A 19,696-nucleotide genomic window follows, 5' to 3' on the forward strand; every position below is an offset into this window, starting at 1 on the left:
ACTGAAATGAAAATCATCTGAAGTTCAAATTCTGGTGTTCATCAGCATAATTTACTTAATGTTTAACAATAGAAGAAAGTACAAACCATAGTACTGCTTAAGAATCAAATAACTACTGAGGATCTACTATTGGCCTTGTGTTGTTATTCTCAATTATGAACCATTAAGGGCCAGCAATTATTAGTACTTGGAATATAAATGCTACTTCAAGATAGTTAATAAGTGAGCCTTTAAGTTGTCCTTCTCAAGATTTAGCATTAACCCAAAGTTGGATTTTCATAGAAATGTGCGCATATATTTGATACATGAATGTGAAGTTGTACTGCAATCGTACTTTTATGAGCTTGGGAATATAGAAATTATAAAGTGGCAGAGAAGAAGATTTTGATTTGCACTAATTCACATTAACAGCTGGCTTTCTAAACCCAGAAACCTGACAAATGAGGTACGTAGGTAAATATACTTTAACTTTGACGTGCTATAAAAGTGTAACATATCATGAAAGCCTGTGTATTCAAAATGTCATTTCACTTTTTTCCTTAAGAAGTAGAAAAATTAGAATAGACAGGACGGCTCAGAAAGGATGAATAGTTTTGCTATCCACATCTAATTTGCTTCCTAACAAAATTCTATGGCTTTTAAATGACACTCTGCTATTATAGTCTATACAGAGATGAGTTCATCAAATATTCCATGTTTTGAATATTTTAAAAATTATCATTCAATTGATAGAGTCTGAAACACTGTAAAGCAAAAGAACATGAAAGCATGATCAGAATGAATACATTCATAAACCAGTGAAGAAAATACACTCAATGACAGTAAAAGAATATCCTTGCTGCACTGAACTGGGGACAAATCCCCTTTTTGCATGGGTGAGTGTATGTATCCTATAACTTGCCTTAACTTTAACTTCTTCCTTTAACTTCGGCCATTCCTGATTAATATTGTTATCTTTGACTTATAAAGGGCATAATGGTTAAATCAGGTAGTAAGGTGGATAACTGAGTCAGGACCTTAAAAGGTTTAGACAGGCTAAATAAATAAGAATGATTAAAATCTGGTTTGTTAATAGAATGTCTAGAAGGAAAACGCAGACCAAAGAGAGTGAAGTCTTCAATTGTGGTGTATAAAATCAACCACATAAAGACTAGATATGGAATGAGTAACAATGCTACATGTGAAAAAGATTCAATTACTAGCAGATGGAAACTCAATAATTCAGGATAGAAAGGCTGTCCCCCAAACTGGAGTGCATTAATAAAAATACAAAGAGTGAAAGGGTCAAAGTTAAGTGAGACATATTTTAGCCAACTTAAGAAATACCTTTCTTATAATCAGATTGTCTTGAGGTGGACCCTGCTGCTTTGGGGAAGCAAGTTCTCTTCAAGGAGAATATTCAAGCACAGTCTAGGGTGCTGTACAGGGATTCCAAGTATCAAGCCAAAGGTTATACTACATGATTTTTAAGATTAGCACCCAGCCCCCAAATTCCATAACTCTATTTTAGGATTCCAAAGAGTAGAGGCAAAAGGACACATACTCAAGGACACCTAATCATGTCTCATTTGAGGTCAAGATATCTCCTTTGAAACCACACTTCCAGACTTTCTATTATAATCGGCACATCTCTTATAGTTCATAAGCTGCTCACTTTAAAAATGATGGTCACTTTAAGTTATGAGAATGACTAAGATGAACTGCAAAGAGATAGATATTTTCAGCACGGGATGTGGAAAGATCGTTTTTGTCACACTGATTCAACCTACCTGAGGCCTGCTAATAATGAGCCAGGCAAGTTTTTCAAATGATCTAAGAAAAATTTAAGCTGCTTTAATAGAGACAGACATAAATAGAAATTAAGTGATAGATTCAATAGGAAGAAGCATATTCTTTCATGATTCAGTGAAATTTTGGAGTTTTGGTTTCTACTACTAAAACTTCATAATAGGAACTCTGAGAACAAAAATGTAACAGAAAATAGGAACTTAAGCATAAGCAACAGTGCTCACTGAGAGCTCACAAGTACTTGAGCATTCATCCCCAGCTCAGATCCACCTTATTTCGGCTGTGTTTTCTAACTTACTCCCTTAGTCAACATTTTCTGTGAACACTAGTTGCTTTCCATAGGGACCAAAACCACAAACTCGAGAGAATGACCACACTTCCTTTCCATGAAGAGTGAGAAGGGAAAAATTTTTCCTTGGATGTGTTTTCCCAATGAAATTCAATTTCTGCTTTCCAAGAAACGCCAATTGGCTCAGAAGTCTCTGAGAAGAAACAGTGCTGGGAAAGTCAAGCAGATACCACTCCACAAAACCGTAAAGCAAAATCCCAATCTTTCAGGTTTACATCAGCCAAGGGGTTAAAACCTGAACATCTCGGTTGAGTTGCTGAATCCACAGGTGGAAGGTGTTAAGCGTGGAAAGAGATACTCAGCTGCATTTGGGACCATGCTGGGAAAGCCTTTATGTGCAAGAGAACCCCCACCTCAATTCCTAAATATTAAGTTGACACACGTTTCTGGGACGCGGCCTGAATCCTCAAACTTTGGCGGGTCTATAGAGACACAATTTTCTGTTTTCTGCTTAACAGTGCTTTCCAGAATTGTCATCAGATGACAGATTACACCACCCATCCACAAGGATTCAGGGGTAGCTCAGGCCATCCATTATGGGTTAAAAGCTGTTCTAGCATGAATCGAGTCACAGTGGTAAGGAGACTACCAATACAAGGGGTCCTACAGCTTTAAGAAATACCCTGGGCATCTAAAAGTTCTCAGAATGCAAACTTTGTCAGCTCTGAAAACAAGAGGCACTGCATCATTATGGCAGGAGAAACAAAGCCAGCCCCCTTTTAAAAAACAGACAAAAAAAAAAAAGATTGTTTTAATAGGAGAGAAGCATCAGTCATTGACTCTTACTTCATTCACACTTTCTATCCAACCCCATCCATCTTCAGAGTGAAGAGATGACAGAGCCCAGTTAACTCTCTCCCTCTTTCGGCCCCCGCCCATACTGCTCCTCTATACCCCATCCACCAAGGCCTACCAACCCACCCTTTTCAACCTGCAAGCAACAGCTCTATAGCACGACTCTTTCTATCTAATGGGCTTGCAAAGCTCAGGTACACCTAAGTACCGGCTTTCATCGCATTACTTTAGTAGGGTTGCCTGTCAGGTTAGCAGGACTGGTCAGGCCCTTTGCTAATTATCTAAAATGACCGCTTAGTCACTCATGGCTGACCGCATTCTACAAAGGAGGGGATGGGAAGACTTAAGGCAACAGAAAAAAGTCAACAAACCAAACCAACAATCCAGAATGTAAAATATTTCATTTTTCTTAAATGCTACTGCCCTCATTATCTGCAAACAAAAGTCCTCTGGGCAGGCAGTCTCTGCATCAGTGCACCTGCTTAGCACTGGTTTGCTGAGCTATCTTTTTGCTGTGTCTGCAGAAGCCAACTATAGCACAATGGGTCACATCACTTGAGGGTCACTTGAGTCCCTCTACATTCTGGGTCCCTCCTCCCACCTCCTGCCTTCCCTTCCACCCACAAAACCTTTAACTCCACCATAGCTAAGGATCCCAGATAGCTAAATAAAAGAGGTGGCCTCAAACACAGGGAAAAACCCTTAGGTCTCCAGTGTGAATCGCCAACGCCAATCCCCCTCCCCTCCCCTTTTCCTTAAGACCTGATGGTCTTCAGTCACACATCTTAAAAGAAAAACAAAAAACAAAAACACAAAGACTTACTTGTCTCAAGTCGATGAAGGCCAACTGCAGCGTGTCCTCCTGGAACCCAGGCACCGGGCCGGATCTGGCAAACTCTGTGGGAAAGAAAAGAGGATAAAAAGCGCCTTTAACTAACCATGGACAGGGAGATTGGCAGACGGATGACAGGGAAGACAAGAGAGGCTGGGGGAGAGGAGGACCAAGCTTCTAAGGAGTCATGTCTCTCTCCCTTCAGCTTCTTTGTTTGCCCTTCAAAATTCGTGTCATCAAAACACCATTAATTCCAGCATCCTGACAGCAAGGAAACTGTACTAATTCGACCTGAAATTTATTCCCATGAGCCGCGCTGGGCCTCAGAGTATTTGTTTTGTGAATGGACAAACAACTTGCAAAGGAGGAGGGAGTGGGGGAGAGAAAAAAGTTTTTCCTCTCAACACAATAAAATCTTCAGCTGTGAAACTCTTTTCAGTTCCGAAAGCTATTTATATTTTAGATCGCTGAAGGAATTTTCGAATTTCACGCCTGTCACCTCATTCCCCAAGCATTTATCAAAAAATATTCCCTGCCACATCATTAATTATTCCCTCACTGATTATTTGTATTATCTCATGAGTGCATTATCGCCAACACACACACAGACACACACTCACACAGACACACACACCAGCAGCAGAGGCTGCCCCAATCTAGCGCTTGGCTCTTCAGTAGAAGAGTATTGCAGATATGAGAAGACCCATCTAAATAAATCTCACTGCAAAAACTTAGGAAACATTTGTACATGTCCATCCTTCTAGTGTATTCTTTGTTCCTGACTTCTACTTCTATTCCACTCTCAAAAATTCTTTTTTCTCTTCCCTCTACCCGAATTTAGTCTTAGGTCAAAGAGACCACATGAATGCTATTTGCAATTTACAGTAGCGCCTTGGGTACATGCTCAGTTTATGACTCTGGCTTCTACATTGTTAATAAGAAGATAACTGCACAGGGCTACAGGGACAAGCACTAGTAACAGTTAAGAATGTCAAATTTTATTGTCCCTAAGCCCTGCTTATTATGCAATCAAAAGGTCTTGTTTAAGCCCCTACATACACACAAAACACACACACACACACACACACACACACACACACACACATACATACAGAGCAAATTCAAAAGTTGGACAGTTACTAACTATGCCTTGAATTCTCTCTGTGAAGCCAAAGCGTGATAAACATTTAACATCAATCTACTATTTACCTCAGAAACAACTCAAGTATCTGCTCAAAGCGAATATGAAAAGGAATGTTTTCCTTTCAATTATATTTTTCTTCAGGAATGAATTTAAGAGATTATAGAAAGTTGGTATCATGTTATTCTTTTGAAATTAAATAAAATCCATCAAGATATCTGCATATATGTCTGGAAAATTACTTCAAACAACTAGTAGCTGCATAGATTCAAATGATGATTTATGAACAATGACAGGAATTTCTGTTCTTTAAAAATATTTTCCATCTAGGAAATGTCTACTAGGTTTTCATAAAATCCTTGACCTACCTTAAAAAATAATGTTAACAAGGTAAGTTGCAGGGAACACAAAAACATTATGTGAAATGAAATTTAAAACAAGTTATGAAACGAATTGTATAGAGCACAAAGTGTTGTACAACTGTAACACAAAATATTCTTATTCTAGAGATTTTAAATAAAAATGACTCAAATGGAAGGAGATAAACTATATAGAATGATTAGCACATTAAGTTTCTATTTACTTTGGAAAGAAAATTTATATGCCATTTATAAATGAATTCTATCATATGTATAGCCCAAATGATTAAAGTTTTAAAAGAGTAAAGTTCTAAGACTATACAAATGCATGATGAGAGCCATGTTAGTAAAAGCTTGACAGAATCCATCCTTCGTGTCTTACAGTAGCCATTATCTGTGATAACCTTGTATATGGCCACTGCTCAATTACAAGTACAACTTTCCCATACTATGCTCCTGTAGAAAGCAGTCCTTTGAATTATAGCCACAGCCACTCTTTGAGTCTTGATTGTCAGATGGTCAGCTTAAATAAGCTTCCCGTGCCTGGGAGTTTCATCCAAGGTTGGTAGATTATCACTGTTGCTCCCGTATGACATAACAGCTACGCTGCATCATCTGAAGTCCTCTCTGTCAGCAGGAACCCTGCTTGAGTCAAGATGCAGCAGCTATCACGGTGTTCTGCTGTCCTACACATGTTCAGTTCAACGGGATTGCCCTATGATACATGGTTTGCATGCTTGAGAGGTGGCTACACATTCTTGAATCTCCTTATTGGGCATGACCCCTGGGGTTGACATGATGCTGATGAAACCACTCGGGAATCTGGATGTGATACATATTTAGTCAGAGCTGTACTTTATAGACCTCAATTTATGACACACTGAATCTCCCAGGTTCCCAGAGGACATGGTGGCCTTTTAGATTTGATTTTCCTTTGATAAATCAGGGAATGAAAATTATATCATGTGTGACAGAGTAAAGAGATTAATTTTGGGGTATAGCTTATGGAAATGTTTAATTACTATATATTCAACTTCATATTTACATTTTTTTTCTCATTGTTTTACATATGTAATTCTTGTCTTCCCACGTAGGCAGGAAAGTCCTTAGGGATAAGGACCATATCACAGAACGTAGCAAGTATTAAAAACAGTAGATGTCCAACAAATACTTATATATTAATTTACAGAAATAACAAGATTAACTAATTACACATATTCTTTACTGCCAGTGAAAATCTCTGGATTGCAATAGTAGGACGCCTTTAACCTGAGTATCAATAAGTAGGCTTTAGGAATTTACGAGCTCCCTAAAATTAGACGCCCAATGATTGAGGAGATGGGCTTTGGGTCATAAAAATCAGTTTGAGCTCCAGTCACTAGCTCTAAGGCCATGTGCAAACTACTTAATCTCCTGAAAGCTTCAATGTCTTCATCTCAAAAATAAGGGTAACAGCATATTCCTTATAGTGCTGCTACGAGGATTAAGTGAAACCACTATGTAAAGCAGTTGGCAGAGTGCCTGGCATATCATCATTGATTATCATTACAATTAGTTTTTTGTGGGAATATGTGTTTCTCTGTGAAGAAGGTTCATATCTTTTATTGACTTCTCAGAGGGTTGGTGACCAAACAAAGGTCAAGAGACACTATTCTATATCCAGGACAAAACAGTAGAAGAAATTCAGCTACTATTCAGTTATGAGTTAGTGAGTTGGTATTGAAAATTTATAGGCAAATATTTAAGTGCTTCACCTAAAGGAAGCTGATATGACTAATTACTAGTGTATTAGCCACAGCACAGTAATTTTCACTGGTATTATTTGAGAAATCAATAAATGCATGAAATAGATCTCCCATAATTTTGTGATTCAATTATTTCCTTTAAAACATGACTGTTCTTCTAGAGTCAATTTTTTCCATATATGAAAAATGTTAAGAGCGTAAGAAAGTGTGAATATTTTTTTAAAGTTTGTATTTAGTCTGACGTCAACTATGTAAAATACAATATGAATAGAAAACACGACAGTAAGCATTTATTTCATAATGTTAACTGAGGCTGTTAGAGGGAGGAAGATTACAAGGGATTTTATTATTCTTTACATTTTACAAGCTTTAAAAATGAGACCACTTTTATAATCAGAGAAAAGGAAATAGAAGAACACACACACACACACACACACACACACACACACACCCCTCAAAATTATTTAGTGCTATTTTCTCTAGTAATAAGAGATATAACTTGTTCAAGATTTAGAATTATAGGCAACTGGGATTGATCTGCACACCCATGTCATAAGAGGCTGCTTGATAGAGAGAAGGAAAACTACACATGGGAGGGGGACGAGGAGCCCCAAGTCTGCTGACACATATACAAACTGATTATATGTACACACAGAAGCTTTTCTTTAGAATCATGAATAAAAACTTTCCTTCTTTTGACATCATAAAAAGGAGTACATGTGTCTCCTAGTGGCCAAGTGGAAGCAATGGATATACGGGGCACAGTGAAAAAGTCTCTTTCTGGACTTGTCTCTGGATTCCAAGGTCTGTGGTATGTTTTCAGTCTCTAACTGGCTGAAGCCAGTGCCGAAGTTTCCAAAGGCTGGAGTTCGGCAGAGTGGCCCTCCACTTAACGCAGAACCAAATCCTACCTTTGACTATCTTAATGTTATGTGGGGACTGAATCAAGGTTCCAATGAGGCTGGCAAGAGAGTTTCCTCTTGGAAAACTTGCTCAGGTTAGTGGAGCCCCTGACCAGCACCCAGCCATCCTTCAGAGAGCTCGGCTCTCCCCAGCAGCTCTTCCCTGCCCTCGTCCAATCACAGTATGGACAAGAGTTGAAGCTGGGATCGGGGCCTGCCTCCAAGATCCAACGTGCAAATGTGAAAAATCTTTTAAAGAGATACATTTTCATTTTAAAAAAATTAAAAGGAGGTGTACAAAGTTATAGGAAAGAAGGCACATTGTTAAGTGAAGGTATAAAGAGGGAAAGAAAATAAGAGGTATAAAGGTATAAAGAGGGAAAGAAAAAACCCCTCACTTAAATATCCAACATTCCTTCACACTCTCATACACACTTAAATCGATGAGGTGTGGCAATTGTTTTTAAAGCAAAATTAATTTCTCAAAAGTATCCTATAGTTTTACATTTCTAAAAATCTTCATATTATAATGAAATAAAATTGCCAAAGTAGAAAAAGGAGGGATTCCACTAATTTCAAAATGCTTTCTACACTGCTTGAAGGCTGGTCTTAAAATTAACTGCCGCTTAGATGGGGGGAGGAAAAACATGTTTAAACCAACTTAAAAATTATCTGGTACATTCATATTTGGCTGAGGAAAACAAAATATAAATTTTATAAAGAGCAGAGAACCCTAATTAGAATAAAACGGGAGAGTCAGAGTTAGAAGGGGCGTTGAGGAATCAAAATGACTGCCTTACAGCCAGAGAAAAGTACTCTGGTTTTTCAGAGTTCAAGGCCTTGAGAGAGATGAGGGAAGTGAATGAAACTCAGAAAGGTTAAAAGGTTATAGGGAGGGGGAAGGGTAAGCTGGGACGAAGAGAGAGAGTGGCATGGACATATATACACTATCAAACGTAAAATAGATAGCTAGTGGGAAGCAGCCGCATAGCACAGGGAGATCAGCTCGGAGCTTTGTGACCACCTAGAGGGGTGGGATAGGGAGGGTGGAAGGGAGATACAAGAGGGAGGGGATATGGGGATATATGTATACGTATAGCTGATTCACTTTGTTATACAGCAGCAACTAACACACCATTGTAAAGCAATTATACTCCAATAAAGATGTTAAAAAAATAAATTAATTAAAAAAATAAAAGGTTATAGGTGAAGTTGGCTGGTGAGGACCTGGAAAAGCTTGACTTATGTGTTCGTCTCACTCTTTTTTTTTTTTTTTTTTTTTGCCCCTACTTGCATGTAGGGTTCCCAGGATACAGGACTTTTAAGTTTTAACACTGGTGTGGTACAAAAACGTTGCCTGCTATTTCAGTAAACAAGAATGTTGCCTGCCATTCTGGTAAACAATGAATGTTACCCACCATCAAGCCACCAACCATCGCATCCACCCTAGACAGTGTGCCCTGAAGAGATTTCAGGATGAAGAAAAACAGGATACTGGCCCTAGATAATTAAGATGCATATCAAAGGAATAATTTCTATGAGTCCAGACTCTTGCATCTTTCCATACCTAGACAAGCACTAAAATCATTAACTTGAGATGTCTGCTTTTTGTGATTAGCTATAATCTATTGATGTTTGACTCCATGTTTGTTTGTTTGTTTCCAGCAAAAAATTCCTATATACCCTGACTCCTCCCTTTACCTCTTTGGAACAATTCTATCTGAGAGGTGTCTCCCGGGCTTTAGTTCTCAGTAAGGTCACCAAATAAAACATAACTCTCAAAAAAAAAAAAAAAAGACTGCCTGAGTCTGTAATCTGTATATCTAGACAGGACATTTGAGAATTTATCAAAAGCGAGCTGTGGGAAACAGAATATAAAAGTAATTCTTCTGAATCTTTGCAAATTGCCCATAGAACAAGAATAATTTTCAAAGGAGATGAGCAAGGTAAAATTTATTTCAGGAAATCAAAACTAGTACAATATCTGGGAAACAGGTAAAATAGCAATTCTTAGAGGAAAAGCTAATTTGCTCAAATAAGAGAACGTTGAAAAGGTAGTGGGCAAAATTTTAACCAGAGGTTCCTGGTTAGTATCATATACTATTGCTCCCAGTTAAGTTCCAGGTCAGACAGTGGATAAGATAGCATCACCAGCCTTCACTGAATGGATTAAGGATTTGGTTTTTGGCCAAAATGTCAGGTAAGAAAGAAAAGTCAGTCCTCTGGAGCCCAAAGTATGTTGGGTACTTGTTTATATCTTAAGATCATGTCAGGTCACATGTGGTTTTCGTGGGATTACAAAAATAAGAGCTGCTGTTGCTGTATTAATATAATGGTTTCCTGGTATCTGGGTCCCTGGAGCAACAGATAAGGAGTATGCTAGGCTACAAAGTGTGGCTCTGGGGAAGCTAAAACCTTCTTGCATCACTTCACAGTGGCTCCACTAAGCTAATTACAGAGAAGAGTCGATGGACTCCACAGGGACTCCACTGGAGGCTCTGCTGGTCAGAGAAAGGTCAGCCAGAACATAAGGAAGTAAGTACTAAGGAGAGAGCTATCAAGGAGACAGAAAAAGGGAGGGAGGACTGGTGGGAGGGAAAAGTTCCTTGGAGATTCAGCTGACTATACTTGTATAAGTGTACTTGTATGAACACGTGATCATAAAAAATAGTTACCTTTAATTATCTAGGGTATAATTCTGTGATGTAAATTTTTCTTTGTTTTTACATATTTTTAATAGGTAACTCACTACATCGCCTACCTCAAGAAGGGCAGAGAAAAGTACAGCCTAACTAACCTATTCTGAGTTTCCGTGTGAGAAATATGATTAAAACTGATAATAACAAAGTCTGACAGCAAATGCCAAACCAGTACTCTAAACAGATTTATAAATTGTTTTCAAAGTTTAATTCTCCTAACTCCTTTTGCTCTAAAACACAGCTGAAAACTAGGACAGATAGACATAGCTTTTTAATTAGTAAGGGATTAATCCCCTATAAGCTAGGAAATGGCCACAAGCATGAAGAACTTTCATGATGATGCTGAGTAAATAAGCCAATCAGTCTCCATCTGGCTGTCCCTTGCACTGTACCACTGAGAGGAAATGAGGGTTCAGGTACTGGCAGTGACTGGTGTCAATGACAATATACATTCCCCTGCAGAGAGTAGCTGTCTTATGTGGAATAAACCTAGAAAACTGGAGAAGCTGATTTCTATGCCTTGCCCAACGTATCTAACATATAAGAAAAATCTGTAAACAGTTTAATGAAATTAATTGGTTGAATCTAGCAAAGCAAATTAGAAAACAATTTTATTCGAGATTTAAAAGAAGGAGATGACATAAATTCCTACCATGTCATGGAGTCCAGGAGGCCACTGGGTACTGTGCTTCGTTTAAGGAAATAATATTTTAAATGGAGGATAAGAATACTTTAGCTGTATTCACCAAATTAAACAGAGTATCTTTTGCATTGCGGAGGAAGAAAGTTAAGGAAAGCCAAGACCATAACAAGTGGCAGAACAATGTCATGCCACATGGCATTGGACTTTCCCTTAATATTCCACAAATAATCACCAAAAACATAGCACAAGATGTCCTAGGACTTGCGTTTACAACCTAGAATCCTAAAGCTGAAAGGAGCATTTGTAATTACTGAGGACTTTTACAGAAGAAAAAATTAAAAAGCAAAAAAGGTAAGTCAGTGAACCAGATAGAACCTAATCCCTCTAAATCTGTCTTTCTATTATTTCAATATGCATCCCTGATCTAGAATGTCTAAAAGCAAATATTCACTCTACATGTTCCACATATATATATATATATATATATCTATATATAGATATATATAGATATATATATCTATATATACACACACACACACACACACACACACACACACGTATATATGTGTGTATCTATGTCTTTTTCATTTAGTTAGAGAATAAAATCATAAAAATATATAGATCTGTGTAAAGCCACAATGTTCCTCTGAAGTTCCCAAATGCTTTGCAATTTTGCAAAATAAGGGCCAATTTCATAATAGATCTTTTAAAACTATAGTGAAAAGAAGCCTCTCCCAATTAGCAATCAGCAGTGCTTCTGTGCATCTGTAAGAAAACTGAGGATCTGCCATGAAAGGCGTGGGTTTCCTGAGAGATGAGAAAGACTTGTGTTCTGAAGTAGTAACTTTGTATCCTTGATATTTTTACTCTGCTTTCAAGGACTTAATCTTATCCATGTGTTTGTTCAGCACTGATTATTCTGCTGTACGAACAGAGACTCAGAGCTAAGCTATCTGAAATTTTACGTTGAGAAGGATTCTGTAGGGCATTTAACGTAACGGTGAAAATCAATTCTCTAGAAAAGCACTGTCCAAATAGAAGTGTGAGCTGCATGTGTAATTTTGGAATTTTTAGTAGACCGGTTAAGAAGACAAAAATTAATTTTAAAATTAGTCATAGTATATATCTTGTTTTACCCAATATACCTAAAATATATTAATTTCAACATAAAATTAGTATTTTAAAATTTTTTCATGAGGTTTTTTTCAAAATCCAGGATGTATTTTACACTTAGAGTGCAACTCATTTCTGAGCTGCATGTCAAATGCTCTAACAGCCACTTGTGGCGGGTAACTATAGTACTGGACAGCACAGCTTTAGATGATGTTGACTGTAAAGAATGAAAACTAAAACGAAATGTGAAAAGAATGATTTCAGACTTTGAAATGACAAGGAAAGAGCACTCCCCAAATTCATAACAATATGAATTCCATTTTTACATTGGCTATGAAATTAGGATTGAAGCAAATGTTCCTGATACCACACAATGTCTTCTATTCAGCCCATATTTTAAAAATAGGCCAACCTCTGAGAGAGCTATATACTTTGTATGCTCTTCACTGTGCCTGTCAATAAATTTTTATATTACCTCTCTATTAATTCTCATGCTAGTATTCTTACCTTTCTTCTCTTCATCCCATTTTCTTTTCTTATATCTAATTTATTATTTTTTTCAACTTATCCTACTGAAACTGGTCTCAAATCATTTTTGGAATGATTCGGGCATAATTTTTAAAAAATAATAATAGTTGAGCAGCATTATGTTTCTGGACAAAGCTCTCTGGCTCTCAATTTCCCCAGCAAGTGATACCAGTAGCAATCCTGATCTATAACTGCAAAATGTTTTGTCAGTATACAAAACAAAACAAATGCGGACTCATTAAAAGGAAAAGTATCAAGACACTGTCAGTGCTCTTGAACAGGGTGGAGGTATGTCACACAAAGCTATGAAAAATACTGAAAGAGAAATGATTAAGGTAGGTTCCACATAGCATGTTTCCCAAGCTAAAAGAGCTAGCTTTTTTTAAAAGTCAATTATGATTCTTTCTAAACTGAAAGCAGATAGTTAATGCTTCTTTGGTACACATTTCGTGGATAGTCTCACAATTTGCCAGGAAAACTGAGTTTCATAGTCTAAGCTGATGGATGTCCACAGAAAATGGATATATCATAAGCTAAGGTAACTGGGATTCCAATCCTTTCTAGAATTTACTTATGTGACCTTGTGCCAACCATATAAGTTTTTAGTGCCAGATGTCTCCTCTGTAAAATGGAATTAAGAATATTTCACTTGCTTAAAGCTATGCGACTGAATCAAATATACTCTTGAGGTCTATTACATAACAAGGAATGTATCTGGTCTTTGGTCCCAGCTCCTGACATAGAGGAGCTATGGACTTTTACAGAAGAAAAAATTAAAAAGCAAAAAAGGTAACTCAGTGAACCAGATAGAACCTAATCCCTCTAAATCTATTATTTCAAGGGTATTTCAAATACCCTTGAAAGGTCCTGAGCAATAGGAAAGTTCCTGAGCAATTCACAATGAGCTCCTTTTGACCATACCTAAGTTTATGCTGAAGTGACTCCTGTGGGCCCTTAGGTAGTTTTAAGGGAGGGGCTGGACAAGCCAGAAAGACCAAGCCTGTGACTAGAGGTTTGAAACTTTCAGCCCCACCCCCAATCTCCAGGGAGGGGAGGGGATGGCGATTGATTTCAATCATGTGGCCAATTATTTATTCAATCATGCCTATGTAAAGAAACCCCCATATAAAAACTCTGGACACTGAAGCTCCGTGGATCAGGAATTCCTGACGGGTGAACATGCTGATGTGCTGGAAGGTTGACATGCCTGGAATCCTTAAGGACAGGTCATGGAAACTCTGTTCTGCCCCCCTCCTCCCCAGGATCCTGTCCTATGCATCTCTTCCATTTGGCTGTTGCTGAGTTACAGCCTTTATAATAAAACTGTAATCATAAGTACAGCATTTTTGGTGAGTTATGTGAGTTTTTCTAGTGAATTACTGAACTGAAAGGGGATGTGATGAGCCCCAAATCTGTAGTCAGCTAGGAAGAAGTGCGAGTGGCTTGAGGTCACCTGTGGCTTGTGGCTGATGCCTGAAGAGGGACAGTCTTGTGGGACTGACCCCTTACCCTGTGGAGTCTGCACTAACTCCAGGTAGTTAGTGTTAGAACTGGATTAAATTGCAGAACACCCAGTTGGTGTTGGAAAACTGTTGTTGGAACACAAGGTCCAATCCAGATCAAGCAAATTACAACTTGATATTGAGTCCACTTTAATATCTAGGTTATAGCCAGATGTGTCCCAGCATACTTAATGTGAAATTTACTGGAATTGGATACAGTAAAATAATAATATGCTTTTTTTTTTGCCTACATGGTCACTTCTTAAATGAATCAAGAAATTTAAAGATATTACACTAAAGCAAGTCTTCATTATGAGAGATCATTTTTGATATGGCGAAATAAAAAGTTCCGTACATCTTGCCCAGAGAAAGATATTTTCTATATTCTCTAGCTTTGCTTCATATAATTATTCTAGTATTAGTTGGGAATTCCACCCCCTCAATGGAATTATAATGTAAAGTATTAAAACAATGATCCACATCCATGTTAAATGTTTGTGAAAGATCAATATGAACATAAATACTGGTCTGCCATTATGGTTACACAGACTAATGAATTTATTCTCAGAGGTCAAGATCTAAACTTAGGACCTATCTTACTAGAGAATATAAACTTTGCCACTAAGAGCTCAGTTTGGGGCGTGTCTTCCCTTTTCTTTTTTTCCCCTAAAACAAACAAAAACAAAAGAAGGAGAAAAAGAGAATCTCTGTCAGTGAAACCTGAGACCTTAAGCTGATAGTTACAAGATCAGGGAATTGACTGCAGACACAACAGGAACGCTAGAGGAAGCATTAGGCGTTTTTAACTCCTAGGCGCTGGTAAGAGAGGGGGAGATTAGTGTTTTAAGAGAATTTAGGTTAGTTGGAGAAAAAGGAAATGAAAATAGTTGTTTCTTAAGGTACCTAAGCAACTTCTTTCCACGATAAACTGGTGCTTTTAAAGGAATATCTTAACTACTAGGAAGTATAGGAGATAAATGAGCACCTCAAGTGTTAAAAGCGCTCTTGTCTTTAAAATGTTTAAAAGCCCTCAAAAATGCTTTTCTACAGAAGAGTACAGAACCTCATCCTTTTCCCTGGTTAATTGCCTGGGCAGGAGCTGATGCTACACCTTGTTTCCATCCATTGACAGGCAGACAGCTGACAAAGAGATTCCTGTGAGTCAGAGGGGAAGGGCAGGCCTTAAGCCATGTGACTGCTGGGATGTGGTGAAAAACTGAGGAGTCTTGAATTTCTTCAGAAAGGCACATCATTCAGGAAGAAAGGGCAGAGAAAGACAAAAAGACGAGAAAGATTACCAGGCAAATTTTACTGATACCCACAAAGAAAATAAAGTGTTATTTTTCTCCTATTCTTGGTTACATTATATAAAATATTTGGTGTTATTTACAGTTAAACAGTCCCAATTATTAGGCTTAAGAGAGGCAATTAAATAAACAAGCTTTTCTTTCCTCTCTTTCCATGTCAATTTCTGAGTCTTTTACAAGCACTGATTCAGCTTCTTTATCTTCCATTCATTCCTCAACTCTCAGCAGTCTGGTCTATCACCCTACTTCCATTAAAGGTACTCTCTCTAAAATCTGCTTTGGATCCACTAACAGTGATTATATCTCCACATTTCCTTCTGGCTACCCCACTTCATTTCACCCTATTCTCTAGTCATAATGAACTAGTTTTATTTCCCTAATATGCCATGTTCTTTATTTCCTCCCAGAATTTATACAAATACTTGCCTTTGTCAGAACACCCTTCCCAACCTACCTCATCCTACTTGAATGGCTAATCCCTAGCCATGTAGTCCAATGGGATGCCCTAGTCCAAACCACTCACGTATAACAAATGAGTAAAAAGATTTTGAAAGAGACGAAGTGTGTTGTCCAAACTCACAGCTACTTAGTGAGCAAACAATGACAAAGACATAGGCCTCAATTCACCCATACAAGTGTACATTATCCCACCAGAGACCCCACCATACACCACCTTCTCCTCCCAGGAAAGGAGTAGAAAATAGAAGTAAAATATAGATCAACCATCATTATAGAACATTATAGGTAAGACTTTAAAAATTCTATAAATTAACTCATTAGTTTCTGAAAACTTCAGCTTTTCTAAATGCAAGTGTTGGCAATGATATTTTCCTCACATTTTCTAAATTCCAATCTTAGAAACATGAAATTGGGAATGCTAAGGGGATTTTGTGGTCTCTCTCTCTCTCTCTCTCTCTCTCTCTCTCTCGTACACAAACACACACACACGCACATAAAAGGGAGGAAGAGAGAAAGGATAAATTTCTAAAATTTGTAATACAAAAAGTAGACTAGATAGATGATTTAATTAAAACAACAGAACTCAAATCAGAATCTGTTAACTGCTGAAATATTAGAGCAGGTAATAATGGAAAGGACTGAAATTTATTTCTTTTAAAATGTCTCATAAAAATTAGGACTTTAGTCAGTTTTTTGAGATGTATAAGGTACTGTTCCACCTAAAGGCAGCAGATGGCTAGAATGTTACAGGAATTTCTTGTAGGCCTGAGTAGAAGTCTGTCAACTTTCAACTACTATAATAATTTTTAAATAGACGTGGTATTTAATATGATTTCCTGGTTTACACCCTATAAAATGGCCCAGTTAAAATAAATAGTTTACTGGCCTCAGCCTCAAAGACATGAAGTGAGGGCCAAAGAAAATATAAGATGTATAAAATGTCCCAGTGTAAACACTTGGAGACAAGAGCAGTGAATGCATCAGATATTCCTGGGAGAGTCTGGCTTACTACAAACATTAGAATTTTAGCCTATGTGAGTAAAAGGGAGGTGCAAATGGCTTGATGGAATGAGGTAGCGGGGCTAAAGAAATAATTTTCAGCTGACGTGATGTTTGTAGCTAGCTGATATAGCAGAAAGAGATGGCCATACGCTGCTCTGGTGCTAATGGTGAGGCGAGGTCTCTGGTTTGCAATGATTAAGACAAGCTATCGTTTCAATGGGCTCATTTATCCATGAAAATGCTTCTGGGTGTTTTCAAGCAAATCATGAGGATTAATGAAAATTTTTAAATAACTGTTTTATGAAGTTTCTAATAAAGGAATAGTAAAAAGGCTTTGGAGATTATGAAATTGTTATAACATACTCCTTTAACTTTAGGAAGTCTTTTTACCGAGTCTGGAACCAGGGTTAAGTAATAGGAAAACAGCAATAACCACAATATATTTTTAAACTTTTTCTTCTTTGAAATGGCATTTCTTAATCTTTCTAGTCCCTGAAACTTCCAAAGTGTGTAAGGTCTCAAAGTTGAGAAAAAATAAGGAATGAAACCTGAAACAGCTAAAATAGAAAATGTAGGAAAAGAGGGAAGGAGCACCAAGTTTGGAATATCACTTAAAAAAAAAAATCTGTTCCTCTCCTTTTCAAAATTATACAGCAGGAAAATGGACTTTTGGAAACTACCAGTTGTTTAAGTTAAATTTCCTGCTACCACCTCCAACCTCCCCACCCCACCCCCCCCCCACCAAAATATCCCTTGAAATAAAGCTAGGAAGAAAAATCTAAACAGTTTCTAAGAGGAATCAGTCACTGTCCTTATTTAGAGCTGGGATAAGTACCGCATTTACTGAACAGCCAAACAGAATTTAGGGTATTGGGAGGTTTGCCACAGATAAAGAAGCTTAACTGGGTATTATGATTCTTCACGTAGCAGGTCCTTTGTACTTCCTCATCACTTAAATGCCTCACAAACAATCCAAGGTAACATTTGCTACCAGAAAAAGTACTTTGTCTCTGTTGGCCGATCTCTGGAAGCCAATAGCAGGGTTTGACAGTGATATATAACAAGGTGAGAGCAGCATGATCTATCTCCATTCGCTTGACAAGGATGGCATCTTAGGCCATGGTGAGGAAGAGCAGGTTGCCTGCCTTCACTGCTCAGGTTGGCAGCACCTACTATCAAATGACTGGGTGTCTGGCAATGGGTTCAGAGAGACAATGACTGCCTTATCTCCTGGAATTCAAGGAACTTCAGCTCATAAACCAAAATAACTACTGAGTGGGCACTACTCACTGATCCATGTCTGAGAAAAGTCCTTCCAGAGGGTACAGGGTCCATCATCCACAGTCAAAGAGAAGTGACATGGCCATTTAAATGGCAGGGAAGCCCTCTGTTTGGGCTTTTCATGGCTAAGAAAGGCACATCATAATAACATAGCATAATAGCATAGCACCTAGCATGACAACAGCAAACAAAGCAGGGCTTTGTACTGCCTATTTTTGACAGAAGGAAGATAGCTGCAGTTTGTTTTCTTCCCACACCTGAGAATCCAAGCTCAATCCTGCTTTTTTTTTTTTTTTTTAAGTAATTTATTTATTTATTTATTTATCTATTTATTTTTTTTTTTTTTTTGGCTGTATTGGGTCTTCGTTGCAGTGCGTGGGCTTCTCATTGTCGTGGCTTCTCTTGTTGCAGAGCACGGGCTCTAGGCGTGAGGGCTTCAGTAGTTGTGGCTCGCGGGCTCTAGAGTGCAGGCTCAGTAGCTGTGGCGCATGGGCTTAGTTGCTCCACGGCATGTGGGATCTTCCTGGAGCAGGGCTCGAACCCGTGTCCCCTGCATTGGCAGGCAGATTCTTAACCACTGCGCCACTAGGGAAGCCCTCAATCCTGCTTTTAAAAAGAACTGGTAAGGGCCTGGGAAGTGGGAGAGAGACAAAGCCATACAGTCCATAAGTTTCTGGGGAAGCTTTTGCATAGATTGACTGAGAGCTGTGTGCCTGAGAAAGTACCAGACTATGGCCTCTATTTTCATCCTACAAATTCCCACTGCACTTGAGTTTTAAATCTGGTTTCTTGTATAGAATATCTACAGTGTTCCAGGTCTTGCAGAGAAAACAAGGAATGAAGAGAATGAATGAAATGTTGATAACTATAACTATATATAATATATATACATACATAATTGCCAACTTAATGATTCTCCCTTGCAAATTTGTAAGTTTCACTGCAAATATTGAATCAAAATGAGAATTAGAAACAAGAATACAGAACATAACTGAGAAAAGGGGAAAACAAATGATAACATAAATAAAGAAGGATGTGCTCTGACAAAGACTGGCTACCCAAATCCCTGTATCTATCTCCAGTAGAGAATGAAAGCATTTTTGTACAGAAGAGACAAAAAATCTTTTTTCTGATTCCATTAACCAGTCAATCAACCAAAAGACAAAATTCATTAGCCATAGAGCTTGTCTCATAGAACAAGTGATCGTCTCCATCACATTAAAGCAATCATAACTAATTATCCTTAGATTT

The 19,696-nt window shown here is 37.9% G+C and overlaps 1 protein-coding gene across 4 annotated transcripts in view; it reads right to left on the reverse strand.

Moving 5' to 3' along the window:
* The window catches only part of EXOC6B (exocyst complex component 6B), a 713,885-nt gene that overhangs the window by 165,540 nt on the left and 528,649 nt on the right, over window positions 1-19,696 (reverse strand). For all 4 annotated transcript variants that reach the window (XM_068564227.1, XM_068564225.1, XM_068564224.1 and 1 more), the window contains one exon: window positions 3,756-3,829. In XM_068564227.1, the coding sequence (XP_068420328.1) occupies window positions 3,756-3,829 (74 nt within the window). The remainder of the gene's footprint in view (window positions 1-3,755; window positions 3,830-19,696) is intronic.

Source organism: Eschrichtius robustus, chromosome 15 (genome assembly GCF_028021215.1).
Source record: "Eschrichtius robustus isolate mEscRob2 chromosome 15, mEscRob2.pri, whole genome shotgun sequence".
Taxonomy (NCBI): Eukaryota; Metazoa; Chordata; class Mammalia; order Artiodactyla; family Eschrichtiidae; genus Eschrichtius; species Eschrichtius robustus.